Genomic DNA, 22,882 nt, shown 5'->3' with positions numbered 1-22,882 from the left:
GAGAGAGAAATTTTACAGATTGATGAATTTAACCTACATACTTGCCATTTATGTGAGCCTAAGAGCTTAATATGAAAGGCAAGAAAGAGCGTGATTCGATCACTTTTACGAGCAAGCTACATGATCATGACAGAGAGGAATGGCTATCAAAGGTTTGAGCTATTCCTGGGTAGCATGGAGGATCCTCTGTTTACTTGTTGCGTTAGCCATTGTCTTAACCATTACCACTCATTACTTTGTAGCCCACATTTCATTGTTATGTATTTGCTATGGCTGGATTCCGACAAGGCAGAGGTAGAGGAGCCTGAATGGTGGTAAAGAGAAACATCAACCATGGCCTGTGAGATTTTTTCGCACTTTTAGGGAGAGGTGGGTAATAGAGAGAAACTACAGGAAGCACCCAAACTTGGTGTTTTCGCTGGAGAAATTTAATTTAGTGGTAGCTTTTTCCATTTGCTCCTTTAAAAGCAGCAACAAATCCCCTACTAACAGGTTCATCTCAAACCTTCTTTATAAAGTAGTAGTAGTTTAAAATGACCCTGACATGTTTTTGTACAAGAATTCAACAGCGATGCCTGGAACAGTTAAAGCGCTTCATATCTCAATTTCCACAAAACACTACATGTATCCTAATGTAGTCAAAGAGACATCACATGGGCAAAGCCTGTGCCCATTAGAATGTAGTGGAATGACACTATCTGTTTAGGTGTTACCGATGCTTGATAGGTACAAGAAGAAAGTACTCCTTCAGCATTTACTCCTCATGCCATGAAGACACCCTAACCCTAGTTACCAGCTAGAACAAGCTTTGTTCTGTGTTGTGATTATTCACCCCAACACTCCATTACTTTATTTTGTGCTCAACATGCCAAGGAGACACCCAGATCCATCTTTCTTCCAGCTACAACAAGCTTTCGCAACGCACGATTCTCCAATTGCCTTACCCTTTCTCTTGAAAGTCCCAACCTGATAGAGAAGAAACAAGAAGACTAGGGGGTATGGATGCCATTATGGATGATTAATCAAATGGGTGTGCAGTGGGTATGGATGCACATGATTTGAGCGTGAACCCATGCGCGCACACAGACACAAAAGCAAACACACACTAGCGGCTGCAGATAGCGTACTTGATCTACTTGGGCACTTATCAACAAAGACTATTGAGTAAAAATCCTGACCTTAGGCCAATCCTGTGGTAGGAAATCCCTTGCCCTTCAAATCCATAATATAATCGGACAATATCCTGCTCTCGCTTGCAAAGTGTAGAGGTTATAAGAACGTCTAAATGTTCCTGGCACACTCAAGATGGTCACAAGATAGTCTCTAGCATTTAATGAAGCTTTCAGATAAAAAAGCTAAAGCTGGCTTACCCGCAAAAACATGTTGTCGATGATACTCCAAGGATTGTTTTCAAAACAAGGATCAGCAACATACTGCAACGAGGTCCATACGAGTGTGTGAGTGCTTTGAAAAGGAGAATTCTACTCACAACTACCATCTTCCATTACAAAAGTCCTCACATTATGCATAGAATCTCCATCTGGACTCAGATCATGCCAATACTTGGGCTTGTCGAGTGAAACAATCTTCTTCGTAGCCTGAGAAAACGTATCACAATAACTTGTACAAGACTCAGATCGCATAATATAGAAAAACCAGTACACTTTAAAGTCATACCTTCAGTGCCACAGAAACGATCTCCTCTGGCATATTTAGTGCTGTGGAGAGAGACTACAAGAACAAAACAATGTCATGGCATCAGAAACAAGACAACCATCAAACAAGATTCAAACATATATAGGCATACTGTTAAAATTAAAATAATCAAATTGTGTATGACAATAGCATGGACCTAGACAAGCTAATTATGCTGCATCATCCCATAAATTTCCAAGATGCAGTGAGTCTTTGAGAAGTTGGAATCGTGAACCAGAAGCAACAACTAAATTGCTGATCCTCATATCACAAACCGTACATGTCTCATCAAACAAACATAGCCATTACACAGATCTTAAACCAAACATTTTAGCATATGTACTAAATTGTGCACAGCATTGTCTATACTAAATCTGCCCATACATAAGATGTGAAGAAACCAACCGATGACCTAGCCACTACGGCCATGTTTCTTACAACAAAGAATACTCCCAATGGGCTAGTTCCAACTTGTACAAGAGACCCTTTCTGTCATACACCTGTTGACCTAACATTCCACTTGCTATTAAATTGCGCGGGAGTACGGCACATAATTACCCTCAGTTACAAGCAATTGGAATGTCATGATTAGACTAAACATACCCTGACAGAGATAGGTACGCCATCCTCTCTAAACTTCGCCATGGTCCGGATGATAAGTGTTAACTTGGCATACATATATGGTGGTATCCTCACAGTTTTAGAGTGCTGACCAAGAGCCTGAGTGACACCCTGAAAAAATTTTAAATTAACGATCACTCTAGGCTAAAAGCCAAGCTTGGAAATTCTGGTATCTGCTTGTTGAGCTAAAAAACTACCTGACGAATCCACCAATGAACATAGGTCGACAACTTGAAACCTTTCGTGTAGTCAAATTTTTCTAGTCCTCGAAGAAGACCCGCAGCACCTTCCTATCTTAAGACAAAAGTTTCTCACAATGAGTGTGTATGACTGACGCAAACCATTAGCCCATGATAGCCATCAGGTGCTTGAATACATACCTGAGTAAGGTCTGCCAGATTGATACCAAGGCTGGAATATCTTTTGGCAACTGACACAACAAGCCGCAAATTTGCAAGAAACATATAATCTCTTGCTTGATCTGCTTCAAGAAGCCTTGCCTGCAGCTCTCTACAAGAAAGTTTGACACAAAGAGCCACTGACTCCTCTGATGGTTCATAGCCCAATGACTTTGCCAGCCTGCAACAATCAGCATTTTTAAACAGACATGGTCTAATGGCCAACAACAAGTGCCACATATTCTCTCTCTGAAAACAAATGGGCGTTAACACAGCAAATCTACAACATTCCAAGAAAAAGACCAGCACAGACTTGTTACTCAAAATGTGTTTCAAGAAGAGATGAGGGGATGCCCACGTTAAATCTTGATTTCTACAAATGCTTGGTTCTGAAGGAGGCCAAAATTAAAAGGTCAAGGCAATTTGGCCACCTTAACAGACAGGTACTCTCTGTAATGATAATTCATTTGGTATGCTATGCTTACACATTGATGAGACATCCCGCAAAGCTTTAGTCTTCATTGATAGGTATACAACCCCATAATCACAAAGCTTTAAAAGTTCTAGCGGTCAAGAAGTTGAATAAGTCATCCACTTCTCTCGCATGCTTGCATGTAGTTTTTGGGCTCTTTCTTTTTGCTATATTTGTATGGAAAATAGGTCTATGTAAGTACTGACATGATTACCCACAAGCTTCGTTTTGCTTTCTTGCTCCTCTCCTCTCGAGCAGTGCCAAAGGTAGGTCTTCTGAGAGGTACTATGCCCAATAGACATTCTGGGCTCAGAATTGAAAGTCATTTTAGCTCATCTTGAAGGTAAACAGTCTGTGAACAAAGGCCACTCTCTGCTTTGCTTAAGGTCCAAATGAGTATTTCTGGTCCTAGTGCTAACAACACTTATCCATCTGAATGCCCCAAATGAAAGCATAAAAAAATTCTGTTTCTGAGGATAACCTTGAAGAAAGTACTATGTACTCAGCAAAGGAGGCGTAAAAACTGGGCATCAGTGCACCACCTCAAGCTCCTGTCTCAAAAACAAAAACCAAAAAGAAAATGAACCTACCTTTTTTTTACAGCTCTCAGATTCTGACCCATTTTCATCTTCTTGGAAAGCTGAGCTTCCTCATCCTTGGTAAGGAGCTCCTTGTTCGCCCTTCCTCGCATGAAACCAATAGTGCTAACAGTCCCAAGAGACCTTGGCAACCTTATCTTTCCAGTATCCAAGTCCAAAGGAGGTGGGCAAGTGGACACAGCATCCATATTACACTGAGGTTCCATCCCAATTACGGACGGAGGTGAGAATGACTCCACATGTCGATCAAACGGCAAACATTGTACTGCACTCCAGTTACCATTCTCTCGCCTTCTAGAGAGGATGCGGCGCTGCCTTGCTGAAAGTCGAACATTAAAACTTCCCTGCTCATGACTCTTTTTCTTGTGATGGGCTTCCTCTGCACAGGCCCATTGGCTCTCCAATTGTGACCTGTTTAGCTCCGTCAAAAAGTTCACATGACTGTCCTCTGCTTCCACGCATTCTATATCACTCCGAATCTGCGCTCTCTCTGATGATATCGATTCGCCAACAGAGACCGCTTGAAGGTAAGCAGAAGAATGGGACAAAGGTGCTTTGACAGCATGATCAGGAGCCACACGAGAGCCTTTACTCTTTCTCCTCCTCTCAAAATAATCTCTTTCCAAGAATGTGATCCGACCCTCATCACTGAAACGATCAGGCAAGGACGCAGAGGGCGACTTGGCGATATGTTTGCATGATGCAAGCGCCATATTTATTGGAGGAGAATGAAGGAAACAAGAAGGGGAGCTGTATCACAACAGCAATATGGGCGATGGAAGATGAAGAGCTCAAACGAGCGAAGGCCTCGACGTAACTCCCGGCTCGTTGCAGAATAGAGCCATCCTCATCATCATCTACAAGAAGCTCTTGGGTGATGCAGAGAGTGGCACATGCGCACTCGTCAAATTCGACTCTCGCAGACTCGATCAAATGACAGCCCTCTATCCCGCCACGTGGCAACTCCCTTCGCCTTTCAGTTTTTTCATGATCGTGATGATGATCATGAGGAAGTGCCTTCTAAGAGCCCCGTCTCCCAGGGGCTAACTGCATGCTTTTTTAATCTCTGCTACCGGTAGCTGGTTGTGGAGAAATTTGCGGGTGTAGCAGAAATTCCAAAATAAGGATCTTGACCTGCAACCGCCAATTAGAATCAACACGATTAAACTTTGCGAGGTGAAGTACTACAAATATTTGCCACCATTATTCCAAATTTTGTCGTACGCATGCTTACTTTTGTGTGTGACAACACAGTTACATAGCAATGAAGTGTTGTAGCCGCTTTAGCCCCTAGGTGGGATGGGGCTCTAATATGTGTGTCCCAACACCACAAAAAGATAAAATAGCACGCATCTTTGACAGGTTCCCTCCTCTCTCAATGGCGGGCACGGAGGACTCTCTCTCTCTCTCTCTCTCTTGCGACTTCTATAGGCAAAGGCCCTCATGAAAAATTCTTGTCTGCACGTGAGGTAGGGCTCAAGGGAGGGCACATCTCTCTCTTGTCTGAGTGTAAGTTCTTTGTAACTTTGTAATTTCCGTACTTTGACATGGTATCAGATTCACTAGTTGTAAGTTTTTGCTCTCATAGATCATTTTGGCCTCTTGAAGACGTTAATATAACATTTCATTTCGTTTCCTTTCTCTCTCTCTCTCTCTCTCTCTCTCTCTCTTTCTCTCTCTCTCTCTCTCTCTCTCTCTCACACACACACACACACACACACACACACACACACACACACACACACACACACACACACACACATTGTATCACTTAAGAACCCATATCATATTGGACACATAAAATTCACTCTATTAGGTCTCCCCCATGGGACCTAGCCCTTCTAAGACACAAGTAGGTTGTGATTAAAGAAAAGGGGGGGCGGTCCACTGCCTTGTAATACTGACCGTGAAGGCGCTAGAGTAGTACTCTCATACTGCTTTGTAGGTGGCCTCGCTGTCTCGCAGGAGGGGGTCTCTCCACTCATGGCACGTTGCTTATCACACAGGACTGGCGGCCTTCCTCCTTCCTCAATTTAAAGAGGTGAGAGCGCAACTCTGCCCCTCACTTAGCTTTGGTTGTTGTTATGCTTGCAGTAAGTAGATTTGTGTGTCTTTTTTACATTGAAGTATGGAGCTCGCAAAACAAGTTACTCAGGTTTGCTACTCTGGCCATGCATATTTCTTTGCAGATCACCTACTTTTTTAAGGGGCAATTTTACTATGATAATGATGCTGTAGCTAGTTTTGATAATGTGGTTGTAGATGGCGGAGGCGGTTTCACTGGCTGAGGCAATCTCACTAGGTGGGAACCAACTCCTGAAAGCCGAGCAGCGGACCAGTCAGTAATGACCATGGCGGTTACCACAGTAACTCCAAGAGGCTATAAATAGGACCCATTACATTGTAATCGGGTTCGCTGTACTTTGGGTTGTTTTATCTTTTGACTTCTTACTCTTAATTGTGTGTTTGTAGTCCTGAAGATGTTCCCGAGCTACATTATCCTCACTTGTACTCTTACTTTGTAATCCCTAATACAGTACTTGAGTGTAATTCAGCCAGATATACTTTGTATCCATTCCTTCTGAATCTGAACCTGAATCTGAACACTAATTCCAATCATTCAGTCCGTCTCTCTCTCAGCGAATGTATTTCAGTTCATGTAACTGTTCCAGTTCAGTTTCTATATTTTCCTCCAGTTCTACTGATTGAACTAATGAATCACCAGTAGCTATAAATTCTAACACTGGAAATCAGCTATCTAAAGAGATCAGCTCCAATTCCATTTTGGCGATCACGGTGGCTAGAGCTATTGCTCGTTGACCATCAAACTCCTCTCCCAGTTTGAGTTTTCAGCTGCAGTAATGGCACCTAAACCCAGTCGTGGCCGGAAACCATCCTACCGCGTTGACCCTATCCCTGAGGAGTCAGAAAGAGATTCTGATCCCAAGGATGAACAAGTAACTGACACTGAGGCTCAGGAGGAGCACAATCATGCCGATGAAGTAAAGGACTCTCAGCATTCTAGTCAGTCCAGAAGACGAAGGGCTAAAAGGGAAGAACACAAGGTCAAGAGTTCTCGGACCACGCAAGGGGACGAAGGAGCCAAAGGCAATAGAAAGGAAGTCATCATAGTTCCAGTAGAAAGGTCAGGGAGGAAACAACAATTGAGACGGAGGCAGAAATTAATTGGGATACAGACACAGACCATTATAAGAAAGCTTCAAAAAGGGGTCTGGATTCTAAGGTGAGAAGAGGAATAAATGATGCTGATAGACATGATTACATATCTTCATTGAAAATTTCTTTTCCCGTGTTCAAAGGGGGAAAGAAGGATGACCCGGATGTTCATATCCAAGCCTTTGAGCAGTATGCTGAGTTAAAAAATATTGATGAAGATGACTTGGGTGAATACTTTCCGTAAACATTAAAGGAGGCAGCAAGGAAATGGTACTACCATTACCCGGCTTGTCAACTCAGATCATATAATAAACTGCTTAAAGCTTTCCGACTGGAATATTCAGACAACAGAGGGGATGAGGATATACTTTGTGAGCTGGATAAGATAAAGCAGAGAAATTGTCAGTCATAAGTTATGTTGAGAAAATCAAGGAACTAACTAGACAACATTAGAAACCACCATCCGAAAAGCGGGTGCGAGCATGGTTTTTGAATAATTTTCGCAGTAAGAAGCTTAGGGAATAGGAGGTGCCAACACCAACCAAGAAATTCAATGGTTTGGAGTAGCGAGCCCTGAAGCTAGAACAACAAGCTAAGAAGGAAAAAAGTCATAAGAAGAGGAGGTCCAGTAGTAGCAGTACTTCTACTGAAGATTCTAAGTCCAGTAGAGCCTCCAACAGTTCTGAAAGTAGCTTAGATGAAAGGACCAAAGACAAGATTAAGAAGGGATCTTGGTCTAGGAAGATTGAAGAGATAGCCCGAAAAGTTGCTGAAATTAGCTAGACCAGACAGCCGATAAGAAGAATGGAAACCTGGTGTTCAAAGTGTAAATCTAAAGACCATGTTTCAAACGAATGCCCACAATGCACTTATTGCAAAGCCTATGGCCATCTATGGAACAACTGTGGTATTCGAATTCATCATTTTAAGAAGGGAAAAGATTTGTCAGTGGTGGCATTCACCAATGCTGAACCAGTAAGAGTGAAAACTACCAGTGCGTCTCAAGAAGAGAAACCAGGTGTCACTGGTACTGGTGCAGAGTGCGGTAGATACCAAGCGGGTACTAGCCGGGGTCGAGGTCGTGGTAATTTTCAGAATCGAAGCCTGAATTGCTATACATGTGGTAAGTATGGGCATTCCGCGGCTTAGTGTCCAAAAACACCTGGGGCTGCAGATACTGAGGCGAAGGTTCTAGAACTAGTTCCTGTACGAGCAGTTACACGAAGTAAAGGAGTGGTGATTGAGAAAATTCTAGAAAATCCACCAAAACCAGTCACTCTTGAAAGTAGCAAATGGAATCAGTAAAGAGAGGTATGGAAGGCCAAGGGTAAAGAAAAGGTGGTTGATGAATGGCAGGAGCAGAGAGAACTAGTGGCAAAAATCACAGAGGATTTAGCCAAGAAGCTGCCAGAGTAGCCAAAGAGTTCTGATGCTCGGGTCATTCATAAGATACCTACCTAGTTTTCTAAGACATCACAACCAAATCAGTCAAAGCCTGGGATGCCTGAGACCATGTTGGCTGCAGTACAAGGGTTGATGGAAGAGTTGGGAACTGCTAAAGGAGTTGAAAGCACTGAAATAAAGGAATGGTATTGTGAAGATACTACCAGTTCTTCAAGTTCTAACAACAACTCTGATCATGAGAAAGAGGAAATTCATGTCAAGATTTGTGACAGAATTCAGAAACTCACTGTGGAGTTAGAGTACATTAGAAGAACTTTGCGTGAAGCAACAAAATTCATCAGACAACGAATGAAGGCTGAGGCGGAGGCCAGATCAGTCGACTTGACAACTGTCAGAGATGATGAAGTGCCGGTGATTCACGTGGATTACGAAGTTCGAAAACAGTGAAACCACTATCAAGCATCATACTATATGGAGGAGCAGGGGTAAACATTTTGGGAGCACATCTTCAGCAAAGGATGGGAATTACTAACCTGAAACCAACACCTTTCAAAGATCGAATGGCAGATCATCGAGTGGTGCATGCAACTGGAATGATAGAGAATATGGGCAAAGAAAAGTTCAAAGCTAGTTTCCTAGTACTGGATGTGCAAGGAGTGTATGGGATGCTACTGGGACGGCCATGGCTGCGAACAGCACAGGCTGTTCATGACTATGCTAATTAGACTTTGACAATACAACTAGGGGCCACTGGCAGAATCCAGATTCAGACGAATAACACTAGAAGTTGGAAAAAAGAACTGAGACCCAAAGAGCTTTGCCGGAAGTACAAGACTAAGAAAATTGAGAGAATGTTAGCGGCTATGAATATTTTTCCATTAACAGAGATAGATCTCAATGCAGTTTTACTAAACAAAGATGAAGCCGAAAAACAAAAGAAACAATTTCCAGACCAGTTCACTGAACTGAATTCAGGAGAACGTCCAGTTCGGCTAACTGGAAGGCCAGAAGAACCAGTTGATTTCAGCACACCAATAGAACAAGCACACTCTGGAGGAGTTACTGAAAATTAAAATAGTAATTTAGAGCTCAGAGGATCGTCCTAGGATTATGCGGAGGAGTCAACCAAGAGAAAGGGTGGTGGACCTAACTGGTTGCTTCCAGATGATCAGGAAAACCCTAGAATGATCAAGGTTAATAAACATCTGAATCCTATGATGAAAGAGAAGGCACGATATATGTTCCAACACTATAAATATGTGTTCGCATGGGAACATACTGATCTCAAAGGAGTGGATCCAGAGGTCTGTCAACATTGAATACCACTGAAACCCGATGATGCCAGGCCAGTACGACTGCAGCGCTATCGAATGAATCCAAATTATGCTAAGAAGATCAAGGAAAAGATTGACAAGCTTCTAAAAGCTGGTGTTAACCGAGTCAACGTCAGTTAACAGACGCTGCTAAAGATCGAAAACCGAAGACGTACAAATGCATATCGAGGATGAATACAAAGAAGCAGTGAAGATTGGAGTTACACACTTTTCACATTTTTTCAAAATAGCCATGTATTGTAATTTCCCGATTTGTTTAGCCATTGTTATAATTGTAACGTGTTACAGGCTCAATAAGAGTTCCAAGGTGTAAAGCATAGGCCAGTTAGTGTACCTAGGTTGCAGATATAATAAGTGTGGAGCCTCAAAGGTCTTGGGCGCTGGACATTACACATTTTAGACCTTGGCTAAGGTATAAAAGCCAACTTTATAAAGATTTTATTAAGTTTTTGGATAAGAAATACACAATGTGAGCTAAGTGCGCTCACTCCTCTCCTTCTCGCGCTTCCTACTCCCTCCCCGATTGTCACATTGCGATTGTGTTTGTTGCATTGCAACCGCAGGTAAGAGCTCTACGCATTGACATAAGCAGTTCAAGTATTTCGTAGCTTTTGGCGTCGCCGATAATTTCATCATAACTAGGAATTTATACTTTTAAATCGAAAACTAAGCATAGGGGTATTGCTAAGCATTTAGATGCATTCTGGGTCAAAAACGACTAGGTCAAAAATACACTGCTGTTAATAATCGTGATTTTGGAACTTGACCTAAAGTGGAGTTTGAGACCATAGGCACGTGTGCTTAGGTCTTATAAACTTGTCCTAGAGGTTTCGTTACGTTTGGATGTCATTTGATGCTGTAACGGATGTGAATTGTTTGCCGCGATTGGCTTTTGGTGATTTCAGTCACTTGAGTGTAGCTTTAGTTAGATGCCAGTTGTTAGTTGTTTTCCAAGAGATTGACAACCTCTTATAGCCTCTATGCACTAGTCGAGTCAGCTTCGTCTCATGGTTTGACAAATTAATCGTGGTTCTCGCTAATACTGCAATAAGATAGGATAGTGAGGTTAGACATGCGTCCCACATTTGGCGCCGTTGCCGGGGACGAATAGACCTAAACTAGGGAAAACACGAGCATCTTGTGTAGTCGTCCATTAACTTCCTCTAGATTCACCTAGAGTAGAACTTTCTTTTTAGAAACCACATAGCTTAAGATTTTCGTCTTTTGCAGTGTAGAGGTAGCTTGGAAGTAATCGTACTTGCTGAGTGCCTTTAGGATTGTAGGATTGTAGATTCAATGCTCAGGAAACCATAAAAAAGAAGAAAACTAGTGTTTGTGGACACTTCCACAATCCCTTTGCATGAGAATCTAGGAGTAGGGTAAGTAGGATCCGAGGTGGATTTCAAAACATTGCTCTCTCTAAAAGAATCAAGTGTGAGTTATTATTAGAAGTTGCAGAATTTCAGGTCTATGGCTAGAAATAGTGCGAAAAGACTTCAAACCACTCAATCTGACTATAGAGTAAGCTTAAAAGTTGTGAACCAATGGTTAAGCTCAAGGACACTTTGAGGTAAAATTTTCAAGAGTTGGCCAAAAACTCTGATTATTTACTTTTTCTTGACATTTTAGGCCAATTTAAGTTTTGACTTGATTTATAGGCTCAAAATAGATCATAAAAAGGTTGTTCAATAAAAAAGTTCAAAAAGTGTCAGTTTTGGGCCTAAAGTTAATAATTGTGATTATTAACTTTCAGCTCAGATTTGACCAAGGTTCATACCATTGACTCATTATATGTGTACAAACAACTTTTGTAAAGGCACAAAAGATTTGGATCACCAAACTGACAAAAAACTGGGTAAAAACTAAAGTTTGTACTGAATTTTTGAAACTTGAGTGTAAATTGGAGAAAAAATTGTCCAAACTTGTCGAAATTTGATTCAGTTATATTGATGTGATAAACATGTGTACATGATCACTTAACCAAAAAGATGCAAAAAGTTGCCAGATATAAATAATCGCGATTATTTACATCTGCCCCATTTTTTCAACTTTTTTGACCAAGTCAGCATACCACTAGTTTTACCATGTTGTAATAAGCCCACAAACCAAATTTGGTAAGATTTAGATAATTGGATTGAAAATTGTGACCAATTTTGCAAAGTCAGTCTACGGACAGAAAATTGATGACCATTTGACCAAAAGTTGTCCAAACTTGATGAAACTTGGCTAGAGACCTTAACTTGAGGTACTTAATAGATCTGTGTCAAGATTGGAACAAAAATTGACAAAAATTTAGCAAAAGTAAATAATCGCATCTTGCATATTTGGACATACCACAAGGTTAGGTACATCAAGTAGACTCCACAAATCAAATTTGGTGAAATTTGGATCACAAAAGTGAGATTTAAGCCAAATTCTTGAAATCAGAGTCTGCGGACACAAAACAGTTGATAAACTTGATGAATCTTGTCCAATTTAAGTTTTAACTTGACTCAGAGACTCAAAATAGATCATAAAAAGACTGTCTAGGAAAAAAAGTTGAAAAAATTGTTCATTTTAGGTCAAAAGTTAATAATCATGATTATTAACTTTTGGCTCAGAAGTAATCAAGGTTGATACCAAAGTATCAACCTATGCATGATTGCAAACATCTTTTGTGAAGGCTCATAGAGTTTGGATCACAAAACAGGCTAAAAACTTGGTAAACACTGAAATCTGTACTGATTGTCGAGAAATTGAGTCTGACTTGATGAATCTTGTTCAAATTAAGTTTTAACTTGATTCATAGGCTCAAAATAGATCATAAAAAGACTGTTTAGGAAAAAAGTTGAAAACATTGTTCATTTTAGGTCAAAAGTTAATAATCACGATTATTAACTTTTGGCTCAAAAACGATCAGGGTTGATAACATAGACTCTAAGCATGATTGCAAACATCTTTTGTGAAGTCTCATGAAGTTTGAATTACAAAACAAACCAAACCTTGATAAAAATTGAAATCTGTATTGAATGTCAAGAACTTGAGTGTGACTTGGTAAACCTTGTTCAAATTCAGTGAAACTTGACTCATAGGCTTATATTGATGTGTTAAACAAGTGTCCATGCTCAGATGACCAAAGACATGCAAAAAATTACCAAAATTAAATGATCGTGATTATTTACTTTTGGGAAAAAAATCTCAAAAAAAAGAAAAAGAAAGGAACAAAGAAAAAAACTTGAAGTAAATAATCGTGATTATTTATATTTGCTCCAAAATTGAGAAATTTTGCATAACTGAATATACCACATGGTCAAGCACATCAAGTAGACTCCACAAATAAAATTTGGTGAAATTTGGATCACAAAATTGAGACTTAAGCCAAATTCTTGGAATCAGAGTCTGTGGACACTAAACAGTTGATAACTTGGACAAATCTTGATCAAACTCAACCAAACTCGTCCAAAGACCACAACAAGGTAATTACTTGGTAAAAAAAGCCTAAAACGTGTAGAAATTGAAAAAAGTAAATAATCGGGATTACTTACTTTTGAGCCCCAGAAACAAGATTTTGGACTTTCGAGCTTGTACATTGCTAAAACAACATAATACAAGGCCACTGGTCAATTTTGGATTCCATCGGATCCAAATTGGTACCTGTTAACTCAGTTTCAAGTTGCAGATTAGTCCGTTAGCTTCTTGCAAGGATAGAATTTGGAAATCTCATTTGCTGACTCACTTAACTCAGATTGTAGAATCAGGTTGCATGCAAAGAATTGGGCGCTTGACAAGAGCTGAATTCAAGTCAAGTGAAAAAAAACGGATAACAATCTAATCTGCAGGTTAGGTTATTCAAAGCCTAGATTTTCATCATTTCAAAGGCTGCAATCAATTTTGACACTTTCGAGCTAGAGTTAGTCAACTCTTGTGAGTCTAAGAGAAATCAAGTGCCAAAAGCACTTTGGCAAAAGTAGTCTTATCAAACCCGAGCATAAATTTTTTTGCTAATCAATATCAAAATCTGCTAGGAGACAGTTTTTACAGAACCATTTGACATGGACTCATCTTGAGCTGAGAGTTCAAGTACAGCAGAGCAAGCCAGTAGTAGTGGTAACACAGGTACAAGTGCAACAGAGCAGATTTTACAACTATATGGCTACAATGGAGACAAAGTATTATATGCAGATTCAGAAGGCCATAGATATCTAATGACCATCAAAAGCAGCACAGGAGCCAAGATCCTATTGATCAGAGTAAAACTAGATTCGGAGAACTCCCAGATGCTCACAGACTTCAGTGGAGCCAGATATTGCAAGCTCAAAGATGAAGTGCAGATAGAGGTGCAAAAAATCAACCCAAGTGTTTATCCAAAAATCTGCACAAGTTCGCAAAATATACATTTAGTGTATATGCAATCAGAGTCATTGTACATGGATTACAGTGGTAAGATCTATAATCGAGAACCAAAATTGCAAGATCCAACAGATCAACCAATAGGAGCCAATCTAATTGGAGAACCGAACCAAAGACGGTACAAAGGTCAAGATGGAGCATTCTACAACTTGATGCTTAGTGTTTTAAAAGAAGATGCCGACAACTTGGCCAACATAGAAGTAGAAACTTCTCAACTAGAGCTTGACATGATAGAACCAAATAAAATACCACCAGTCATGGCGTATTGCCCAGATTGTGGACCAAAAGGTGGACATTTTTTTGAAGATTGTCCAAGAAATCCTGACAACAAGGACATATCAACCGCCAAGCAAGGTACATAGAAAATTGAAAATGCGAATCTCGATGTAAGTGCATTTAACTCGTCACTTTTGATGCAATCAGATGATTCTGCATTACCATTAGAAACACTAGTAAAAGCACTGCAAGTTCAAAATGAGCGTAAAGATGCACAGACACCACAAAAGCTTAAAATTGAGTCTTTTAACAACAAATTCTTGCATGAATTTACTCAAGGTTTCAGAAGTGCGTCTAGTGATAGATCAAGAAGGATGGTTCATTTCAGAGGAAAGAATCTATTATAGTCCATCCTCTCTAGAGCTGAAGGATATTAACGGAGTGAACCTAGAAATTTGTTCAGAGCCAAACTCTCCTCCATCGAAAATCAAGCTTCGATGTTGTGACCAAACAAACATATACTTTGACCAAAACTGTTGTAGATATAGATGAGAGTCTAGCATCTATGATGCATTGGGTCGTGAAACCACAGAAACTCATATCATAGGAGACCCATGGGATAGACAATATCAGGGCAAAGATATTGCTATCTACAACTTAACTTGGGAAATAATTTGTCATGTTTCAAGGAGATACATAGGAAACTATGCAGAAGGTTCACAGATGTCAAGCATCAACAGTGCTACCCGAAGTGTACCTTCACAATCCCAAAAGGAGAGACTCAACAAGAGCCAAACAGTTTTGAGCTCTCACGATGAAGCAGGCTATAGTTATCACCCTAGGAAGGGGGGAGCTGCAAATTCATCAAGCTCAACTCTAGTACCAGAAAATGCTACACCAGTTAGAAGCCCAAGAACTTCTAGCCAACAGACCCCTTCAAAGTAGAAACCATTGAAAGATCATATGGTTGTTGGAAGTTTTCCATTGACCCAGAAACCATCAAAATCTGCAGAAAAATTCTTCTATGAAGATCATCGGGGACAAAAGTTTCAGTTGATCTCCACAAGTCAAAGTCAAAAGCCGAGAAATTCCATAGTGTTCAAACAGTTGCATGAGACAAGCTCACATATGCATATCAAGATACACATGGTAACAAATATCAACAGGTTCATGACCTTGTACAAGCCCCTACGGAATGCTAAACCAGAAGTCAAGGACTATCTGAAGATGATGCAAAGCCTCAAGCTGCCAGAATAGGTGACAGAAAAGTCAAAATTAATGAGAGTTAAAGTCCAAAAGGCTACACAACGATCACCACCAAAATCTCCTCTGAAGAAACAGATTTTGCCAGACAGTACAATGGACCTTTTAAGGTCAAAGGTTACTCAAATGCAGGAGGACAATGCTCAACAATTGCAAAAAAGTGCAGTATCACAGTCATACGAGTCAACATCAACAAAAGCAGGTGATCAAAGCAAAGCCAATGTAGAAAAAGTTCAACCCACGGACACCGCCACCACAAAAGCACTCAATACAAAAAGAAATTCTGAGAAGATCAAGTGCAACATTGTTCGTGAAAACGAAGAAAAGCTGTCAAGAGAAGTAAAGCTAGATTTTCAACTAGACAAAAACCTCATGTCGCACTTGGAAAAGATGTGGACAATCACAGTTGGAAGATGCTCTTGAATTTGTGAGCATATCAGGAAACAAATGAGCAGAATGCTGGGGAATCATCTCCACCACCATTGAAGTAAGTTCACAGATCATCACAACTCAATTCCACGTGATCACAACAAAAGTTATGCTAGAAGACATCATAATGGGAATGCCAATGGCCAAGAAGATATTAGAGATACATAATTCAAACATGACGGAGTCATCATAGACATCAAGGAATGAAGACCAAGACTGGTCACCCGCAGACGACAGCACAAGGTCCTCAAGCACAGTTAAAATGGAGACTTATATCAAAGTAGATATTATTGAAGATGATTCATCTCCATCAATCATAACTTCAAAAGAGCTTAAAGAAAATTAGGCAATATCAAGTGCAGATCAAACAAAGCAAAGAGCAACCACGGAAGCTATTGAGCAGAGAATGCCATCAAAGCCAGAATTTAAGAAGAACGATGTTATAGACAACCAAGAAGCAATAGAAAGTATAAAGATCAATCACTCATTGCCAGCTAAATCAGCTGATGTAAGTCAAATTGGAAAACAAAGTCTTAAACCACCCTCCATGGAGACACAATTAGATCAAGATGAGACCATGGAAAAAGTAGGTCAGAAATATTCAATAGAACCAACAATGAGAATAGCTGTAGTTCTCAGCAGTACAAAAGGAGCAAGTGTCAAATGCAATGCTCTACTAGATAAAGAAGCAAATTACAATATGGTTGCAGACAACATTCAAAGCATTCTAGAGATTACTCCATGCAAACATGATAGCAAAACAATGCTAGGTTTTCATACAGGTCAAAAGGAAATGGTTGCTACCCTTAGCATCCAAAATCATGAAGAGCAGGTGAAGTTTCAGGTAAAGCCTTCAAAGGAAATGCTTGCAGATGTCATCCTTGGACATCAGTGGTTAGATAAATACAAGGCCTACAAAGAAGATACAATGCTAATACACTCTCTTTCAAGAGGTAGCAAGCAACTTTTACAGGTACCGTTAATGCTAGATTCAGAGTTGTAGGAATCACTAGAATCAAAGACAAATCGTGCAGACAAAGGTAAAGCTAAAGTGTAACTTCCACCGATTAGCAAAGAAGGTGTGAAAGCATATGCCTCTACATCAAAGAACCCTCATGGATTAGCTTCTTCAAGCAAGTTAGGCTTTCAAAACTTCAAGTCAATTGCTAACCCAACTGAAACCTCAATGGAGACACCCAGAAAATCAAAGGCATATCAGCCAAAGTACTCAAAAAAGCAAAGAAAAGTTAATCAAGTGTTCGTTCCGAGTAGTTTAGTCAAAGTCAATGATCCGATTTGGGTTAAAGAAGTGAAATCAACTAAAAAAGACAAACACATGGGATGGATAGCATCACACTGGAGCTTAAAGGAACATGAGTACTATGGAGGTAACAGACAGATATGAAGTAACTTTAAGTCACTCCAAGAAAGAAGGCCCACAAGGTATCAACCTCGACAATATCCTAGGATACCTAAGAAGTAGGTATACAACAGAACAACATTGAAAGATGCTAAAGTCTACCACAACTCACAAAAGGCTACAGAACAAAGATGGATCTCAAAGAATGTTATTTTTGGACAAGGATTCTACACAGGGTATACAAAGATTTGGCTACTAGTCAACCACAAGCCAACTACAACTACACCAGACTTGCATGAAGATCTCAAGAACTCAACAAGACCTATAGCTAAGCAAAATCAACAATGGAGATACAAAGGTCCTCAAAAGGTTTGGATTCCTAAGTCTTTCAATGCTTCTATTCAAGCCAGATGCCGACAGTGAACAAAGGCCTGCAACAACATCAAAGACTCCTATCAACCACCCTATTTGGAAAATCAAACAAATAATGGAGTCTTCACAGTCAAAGAAGGACAACCCAACCAACGTGAATGCGAATTCAAAGATGATAAAACAGGTATGGCAAAAGAAACCTTTAATGCCAACTTGGTCCTTCAGTAATCCTCTTTTTGAGATTCGAGCTTACTTTTACCTGAAGAAATGTTTGTAGTAAGCTCAAGAATGTAAAAGTCAAGTCGCCAAGGTGCAAAAAACACTCTTTGGCATAGTCAAAGTCGGGTTGCTGAGCCATAAAATGAGCAAAGCATTAGACCCAAAGCTTCAAGTCATATTAAAGTCTGTACTAAGAGTCGTAGTTATTAGGCTTACGCTCAAGCTGGAAGAGTTGAGCATATCTAAAGTCATGTTGCTCATGCTGGATGAGATGAGCATAAGAGTCGAAGTCTATTAACTTACAATTGGTGGAGTGTCGTACAGTCCAACACTCACGTACAATGCATAGTAAGATGAGAGCACATATCCTCGTCAACGAAAACCATTCTTAAAGGGGTGCTAGCTTGCAAAGCCATGTCATATGCTTTTATAGATACACCATCTTTTTGAATAACCCCTCAAAATATTTCTTGCACGGCATATTGTTTTCCATGCATTTCTGTGTATGCATAAATAGGATGTCCCACCATTGGAAATATGCATTAGACACTCTTTTTTGCTTCCACCTATGCACCTCGAGTGGACTACAACAGGCAAACCAATGTTCCATCATGTTACCCTCTCATATTTGCTGCCTTTTTAATTCCATATTTATCAGCAAAATAATCCCTTGAGTACTTTATTAATATTTCTCGTGCTAATAAGTACTCCAATAATGCACTTATCCCAAAGACACTTTTTTTCCACTAGGTTTTTCCCTTTGGTCATCCAAGTATTAGATCCTAATTTAGAACCCCATCATTCTACTTTCCTCGTACATACTTTTCATAAATAAATATCAGCCTCATCATTATGCTATTACAACGGACAAATACAACATCATCTCTCAAATCAGACATATTTGGACCAATGAAGATACTGCAAAAAATTGACCTCATCAATAAATTCAATGACAAATGAAGAAATCAGCCCATCAACAACCAATCAAAAACCTTCCACAGTCTCCACGTACACTTTTCAGTAGTGTCCAAGGACAGGCACGAAAATCGGAAGGGGGGAATGTTAACTGAGTCAACGTCATTTAACAGAAGATGCTAAAGACCGAAGACGGAAGATGTACAAATGCACATCAAGGATGAATACAAAGAAGCAGTGAAGATTGGAGTTACACACTTTTCGCATTTTTCCAAAATGGCCATGTATTGTAAGTTCCCAATTTGTTTAGCCATTGTGATAATTGTAACGTGTTACAGGCTCAATAAGAGTTCCAAGGTGTAAAGCATAGGCCAGTTAGCGTACCTAAGTTGTAGATACAATAAGTGTGGAGCCTCAAAGGTCTTGGGTGCTGGACATTACACATTTTAGACCTTGGCTAAGGTATAAAAGCCAACTTTGTAAAGATTTTATCAAGTTTTTGGATAAGAAATACATAGCATGATCTAATGACGCTCATTCCTCTCTTTCTCACGCTTCCTACTCCCTCCCCGCTTGTCACATTGCGATTGCGTTTGTTGCATTGCAACCGCAGGTAAGAGAGTAAGCAGTTCACAATATTTCGTAGCTTTTGGTGTCACCAACCCGCGGCCTAATTTCATCATAACTAGGAATGTACACTTTTAAATAAAAAACTAAGCATAGGCGGGGTATTGGGGCATCATTGCTAAGCATTTAGATGCATTCTGGGTCGAAAACAACTAGGTAAAAAATCCACTGTTGTTAATAATCACGACTTTGGAACTTGATCTAAAGTGGGGTTTGAGACCATAGGCATGTGTGCTTAGGTCTTATAAACTTGTCCTAGAAGTTTCGTTACGTTTGGATGTCATTTGATGTCGTAACGAATATGAATTGTTTGCCGATGAGCGATTGGCTTTTGGTGATTTCAGTCACTTGAGTGTAGCTTGAGTTAGATGCGAGTTGTTAGTTGTTTTCCAAGAGATTGACAAACTCTTGTAGCCTCTATGCACTAGCTGAGTCAACTTCATCCCATGGTTTGACAAATTAATTGTGGTTCTCGCTAATACTGCAATAAGATAGGATGGTGAGGTTAGACATGCATCCCACAGCTGGGTTCATTGCTGAAGTAGCCAGTAGTGATTGGTTGTTTCCTATTGTGTTGTGCCTAAGAAGAATGGGAAGCTGAGAGTATGTGTAGATTATAGGAAACTGAATGCTCAAACCATCAAAGACCCATTTCCATTACCCTTCACAAATATGTTACTTGATGAAATTGCAGGATATGAGATGTATAGCTTTATGGATGGGTATAATGGTTACAACCAGTTAAAAATTGCTCCTGAGGATCAGGGAAAGAACACTTTTATTTATAGAGTGGGGAGCATTTATGTATCTGGGTAATGGCATTTGGCCTTTGCAATGCACCGAACACTTTTATTTATAGAGTGGGGAGCATTTATGTATCTGGGTAATGGCATTTGGCCTTTGCAATGCACCGACCACTTTTCAAACCAGCTGCTGCAACTCACTGTTGAGTCCTCTAAAGTTTCTGAAAAGGTCATTACGGCTAAACCAGGCCTAGGACCCCAGTACAGAGAGATGAATGAGATTCTCTTTGAAGCTAAGATCAAAACAAATCAACCTCTTCCAGAAGGATGGATCCATACAGCTTCGCATTGTCACAAATTGGCCAGGACTCGTCTAACAAAAGGTAGACACACGCTCTATGATGTTGACACCAAAACTTATCATCCCCTCATGCCTTATGAAGTCGAAATGACCACAGAGAGGCGGGATCAACTTGAGCAAGAGGCCATTTACAGACTCATTCAGAAGGACAATGCTGGCACTGGGACTTCTGAGACACCATCAAGACCTAAGGGCAAAGGAAGCGGGCTCAATGGAAGGATACTGGGTAGTTCCATCTCAAAATTCGATGGAGGAATTTTCTAGCCGTTATCAGAATCAGACGGTGGATTTTTCCAAGAATTTTCAGAATTAGACGGTGGATTTTTTCAGCCAGGTGTTGGTATCTCTTTGGCTGGACATCCTTGGAATTACAATTATAGGGGGTGTCAAGCACTCAACAAGCATGAAATCTCGAGTTACTATTATACTTTGTAGATACTGTTCGAGGAGGTTTCGGGATATGAGGTACAAGCTATTGCCGTTTAAAATCTCTGATAAAACTAGTTTTTTGGGGGGGCTACTTTACGTCAACATTGGCTTTTTTAGGGGATTGTGCTACCACTCTACGTAGCATGGCAAGTACTCTGTCAGCAGTAACCGGACATACTTTGGGGCCTTATTGAGCATCAAAATGCCTTGTGATTTACTTGATATTGTCGCTTTTACATAGGTTTTGTAGCACTATCATAACTTGATAGCCCTTGTATATTGGTTGGCTATGGATACATACATGGGTAATGGTTTTTTTCTGTCCTACTGTGCACTGATATTGGTTGGCTATGGGTACATACATAGGTGATGGTGTTTTTCTGTCCTACTGCACACTGCTATTTAAGAACACAAACGGGTTCTTAGGGGTGTTGGGCCCGATTGCACACTGTTGCTGTACTCGGTCTTTATTTTATGAATTAGGTTAGGTTATGCATTACAATTTCTGCATGCAGTTGGGCAAATGTTGCTCCTTTTGTAGCTTCGGGTATTGATGTGGTACTAGCACTTTAAGCATGGTATATTTTCCCTTTAACTTCATGGACTCGGCTCGAAGCCTCGCTTGTATCAGGACTCCTTGCTACTTGGATTGCTTAGGAGAAGTATATGATAAGTGATATACAGATTATGGGATGATTTGGAGTCCATTTACCATGATGGATACTTGAACTAAAAACAAACTTAAACGAACTTGATACTTTATTATAAGAACTGTAAATGGAACTTTTTAAAGAAAAACTTCTTGTATAAACTTCATTTGGTGGAGGTGTCATAAACTGATAAAACTCGTAAAAAAATGAAAGGGGGATTCACACACTTGGATTAGAAGGGGTGATGGCCTTCTAATCAAAATGATACTCTTTTACTAGAAACTTTGGGAATTTAAAAAAAAAGACATTTTTTCATAATTACTATGGACTTAGCTTGTAAAGTTTTAAAAAACGTTTGTAAGATGGACATGGATAACAACTGGTATAGTCCATTGATACCTGTAAAACACATCCAAGGCTAACATATCTGTTGTCTTGTTTGGATGGCTGCAGGTAAGGACTCTATCTTGTCTTGGAAGGTTTTTCTTTTGCTGTAGCGTGCTGTCCAACACTGGATTACACATGCACCTACTGCTTGGGAAGTTCTTTTGTTATTTGTATACTGGAATGGGGCTTCATTCTTACAATCATGTACAAAAATAATTCTATTATTGAATTGTTTTTGTACTTATCATTTCCATTTTCTAAAGCTAGATGTCTTTTGAATGTAAAAAGTTCAATTATGTCTTATTATCTATGATAAAACAGCTACACACACACCCTCAACATAAGGTTTTTTCTTTTATGGAAAAACCGGGATACTGGCTTTGGAAACTAATTCTGAAACTTAGCTCTAAGATGGACCCACAGTCTGTAATCCCTTAATTGGTTGACTGGTGTTAGGTGGACTATTTTTTTGGTCTCCTGCTCACGGCTATTATAGTCTTTGACTTTGCCGGTTTAAGGTTTACAGGCCCAATCTACTGTAACTGATCTTATGTATTTCCTTTCAGGACCACAAACCTTTTAGAATGACAGCCCGCATGAGTGTAAAACACAGCCTTGAGAATCATACAAAGATTCTTGAGCAGATTAAGTTGTACCTTAAAGACCATAAACCAAAAAATACTTTGGCATTTAGAACCAGACCCTTCCTTGCTAGAAAGGCCAAAGATCGTATTACTTATTATTGTAAGTAATCATAACCTCACCAAAGTTTTTTGATATATTGCAGACCCTTGCTCTCTCACAAGGTTTGGAATTGACCTA

The 22,882-nt window shown here is 39.9% G+C and overlaps 1 protein-coding gene across 1 annotated transcript; it reads right to left on the bottom strand.

Moving 5' to 3' along the window:
* Window positions 1–572: 572 nt before the first annotated feature.
* On the bottom strand, window positions 573–4,721 carry LOC147440256 (RNA polymerase sigma factor sigA-like). Its single transcript, XM_086530044.1, has 9 exons — window positions 3,777–4,721; window positions 2,697–2,895; window positions 2,514–2,606; window positions 2,299–2,427; window positions 1,678–1,731; window positions 1,521–1,598; window positions 1,371–1,433; window positions 1,179–1,291; window positions 573–966 (listed from the first exon to the last, which is right to left on the bottom strand). Exons 1-9 carry the CDS (start codon window positions 4,496–4,498, stop codon window positions 861–863), a joined length of 1,557 nt encoding a protein of 518 aa, XP_086386170.1. The 5' UTR covers window positions 4,499–4,721; the 3' UTR covers window positions 573–860.
* Window positions 4,722–22,882: the final 18,161 nt, after the last annotated feature.

The sequence above is a fragment of the Adiantum capillus-veneris genome, chromosome 15 (genome assembly GCF_014529385.1).
Source record: "Adiantum capillus-veneris isolate H3 chromosome 15, ASM1452938v2, whole genome shotgun sequence".
NCBI lineage: Eukaryota > Viridiplantae > Streptophyta > Polypodiopsida > Polypodiales > Pteridaceae > Adiantum > Adiantum capillus-veneris.
The sequence above is the reverse complement of the archived record's forward strand: the minus strand, read 5'-3'. Positions and strand labels throughout refer to the sequence as shown.

Coding starts and splice junctions, on each gene's coding strand:
- LOC147440256 (XM_086530044.1), bottom strand. CDS start 4,498: ATGGCGCTTGCATCATGCAAACATATCGCCAAGTCGCCCTCTGCGTCC. Junction 2,428..2,513: donor TTCATTGGTGGATTCGTCAG/GTAGTTTTTTAG, acceptor AAATTTTTTCAG/GGTGTCACTCAGGCTCTTGG. Junction 1,434..1,520: donor ATGGAGATTCTATGCATAAT/GTGAGGACTTTT, acceptor ACCTCGTTGCAG/TATGTTGCTGATCCTTGTTT.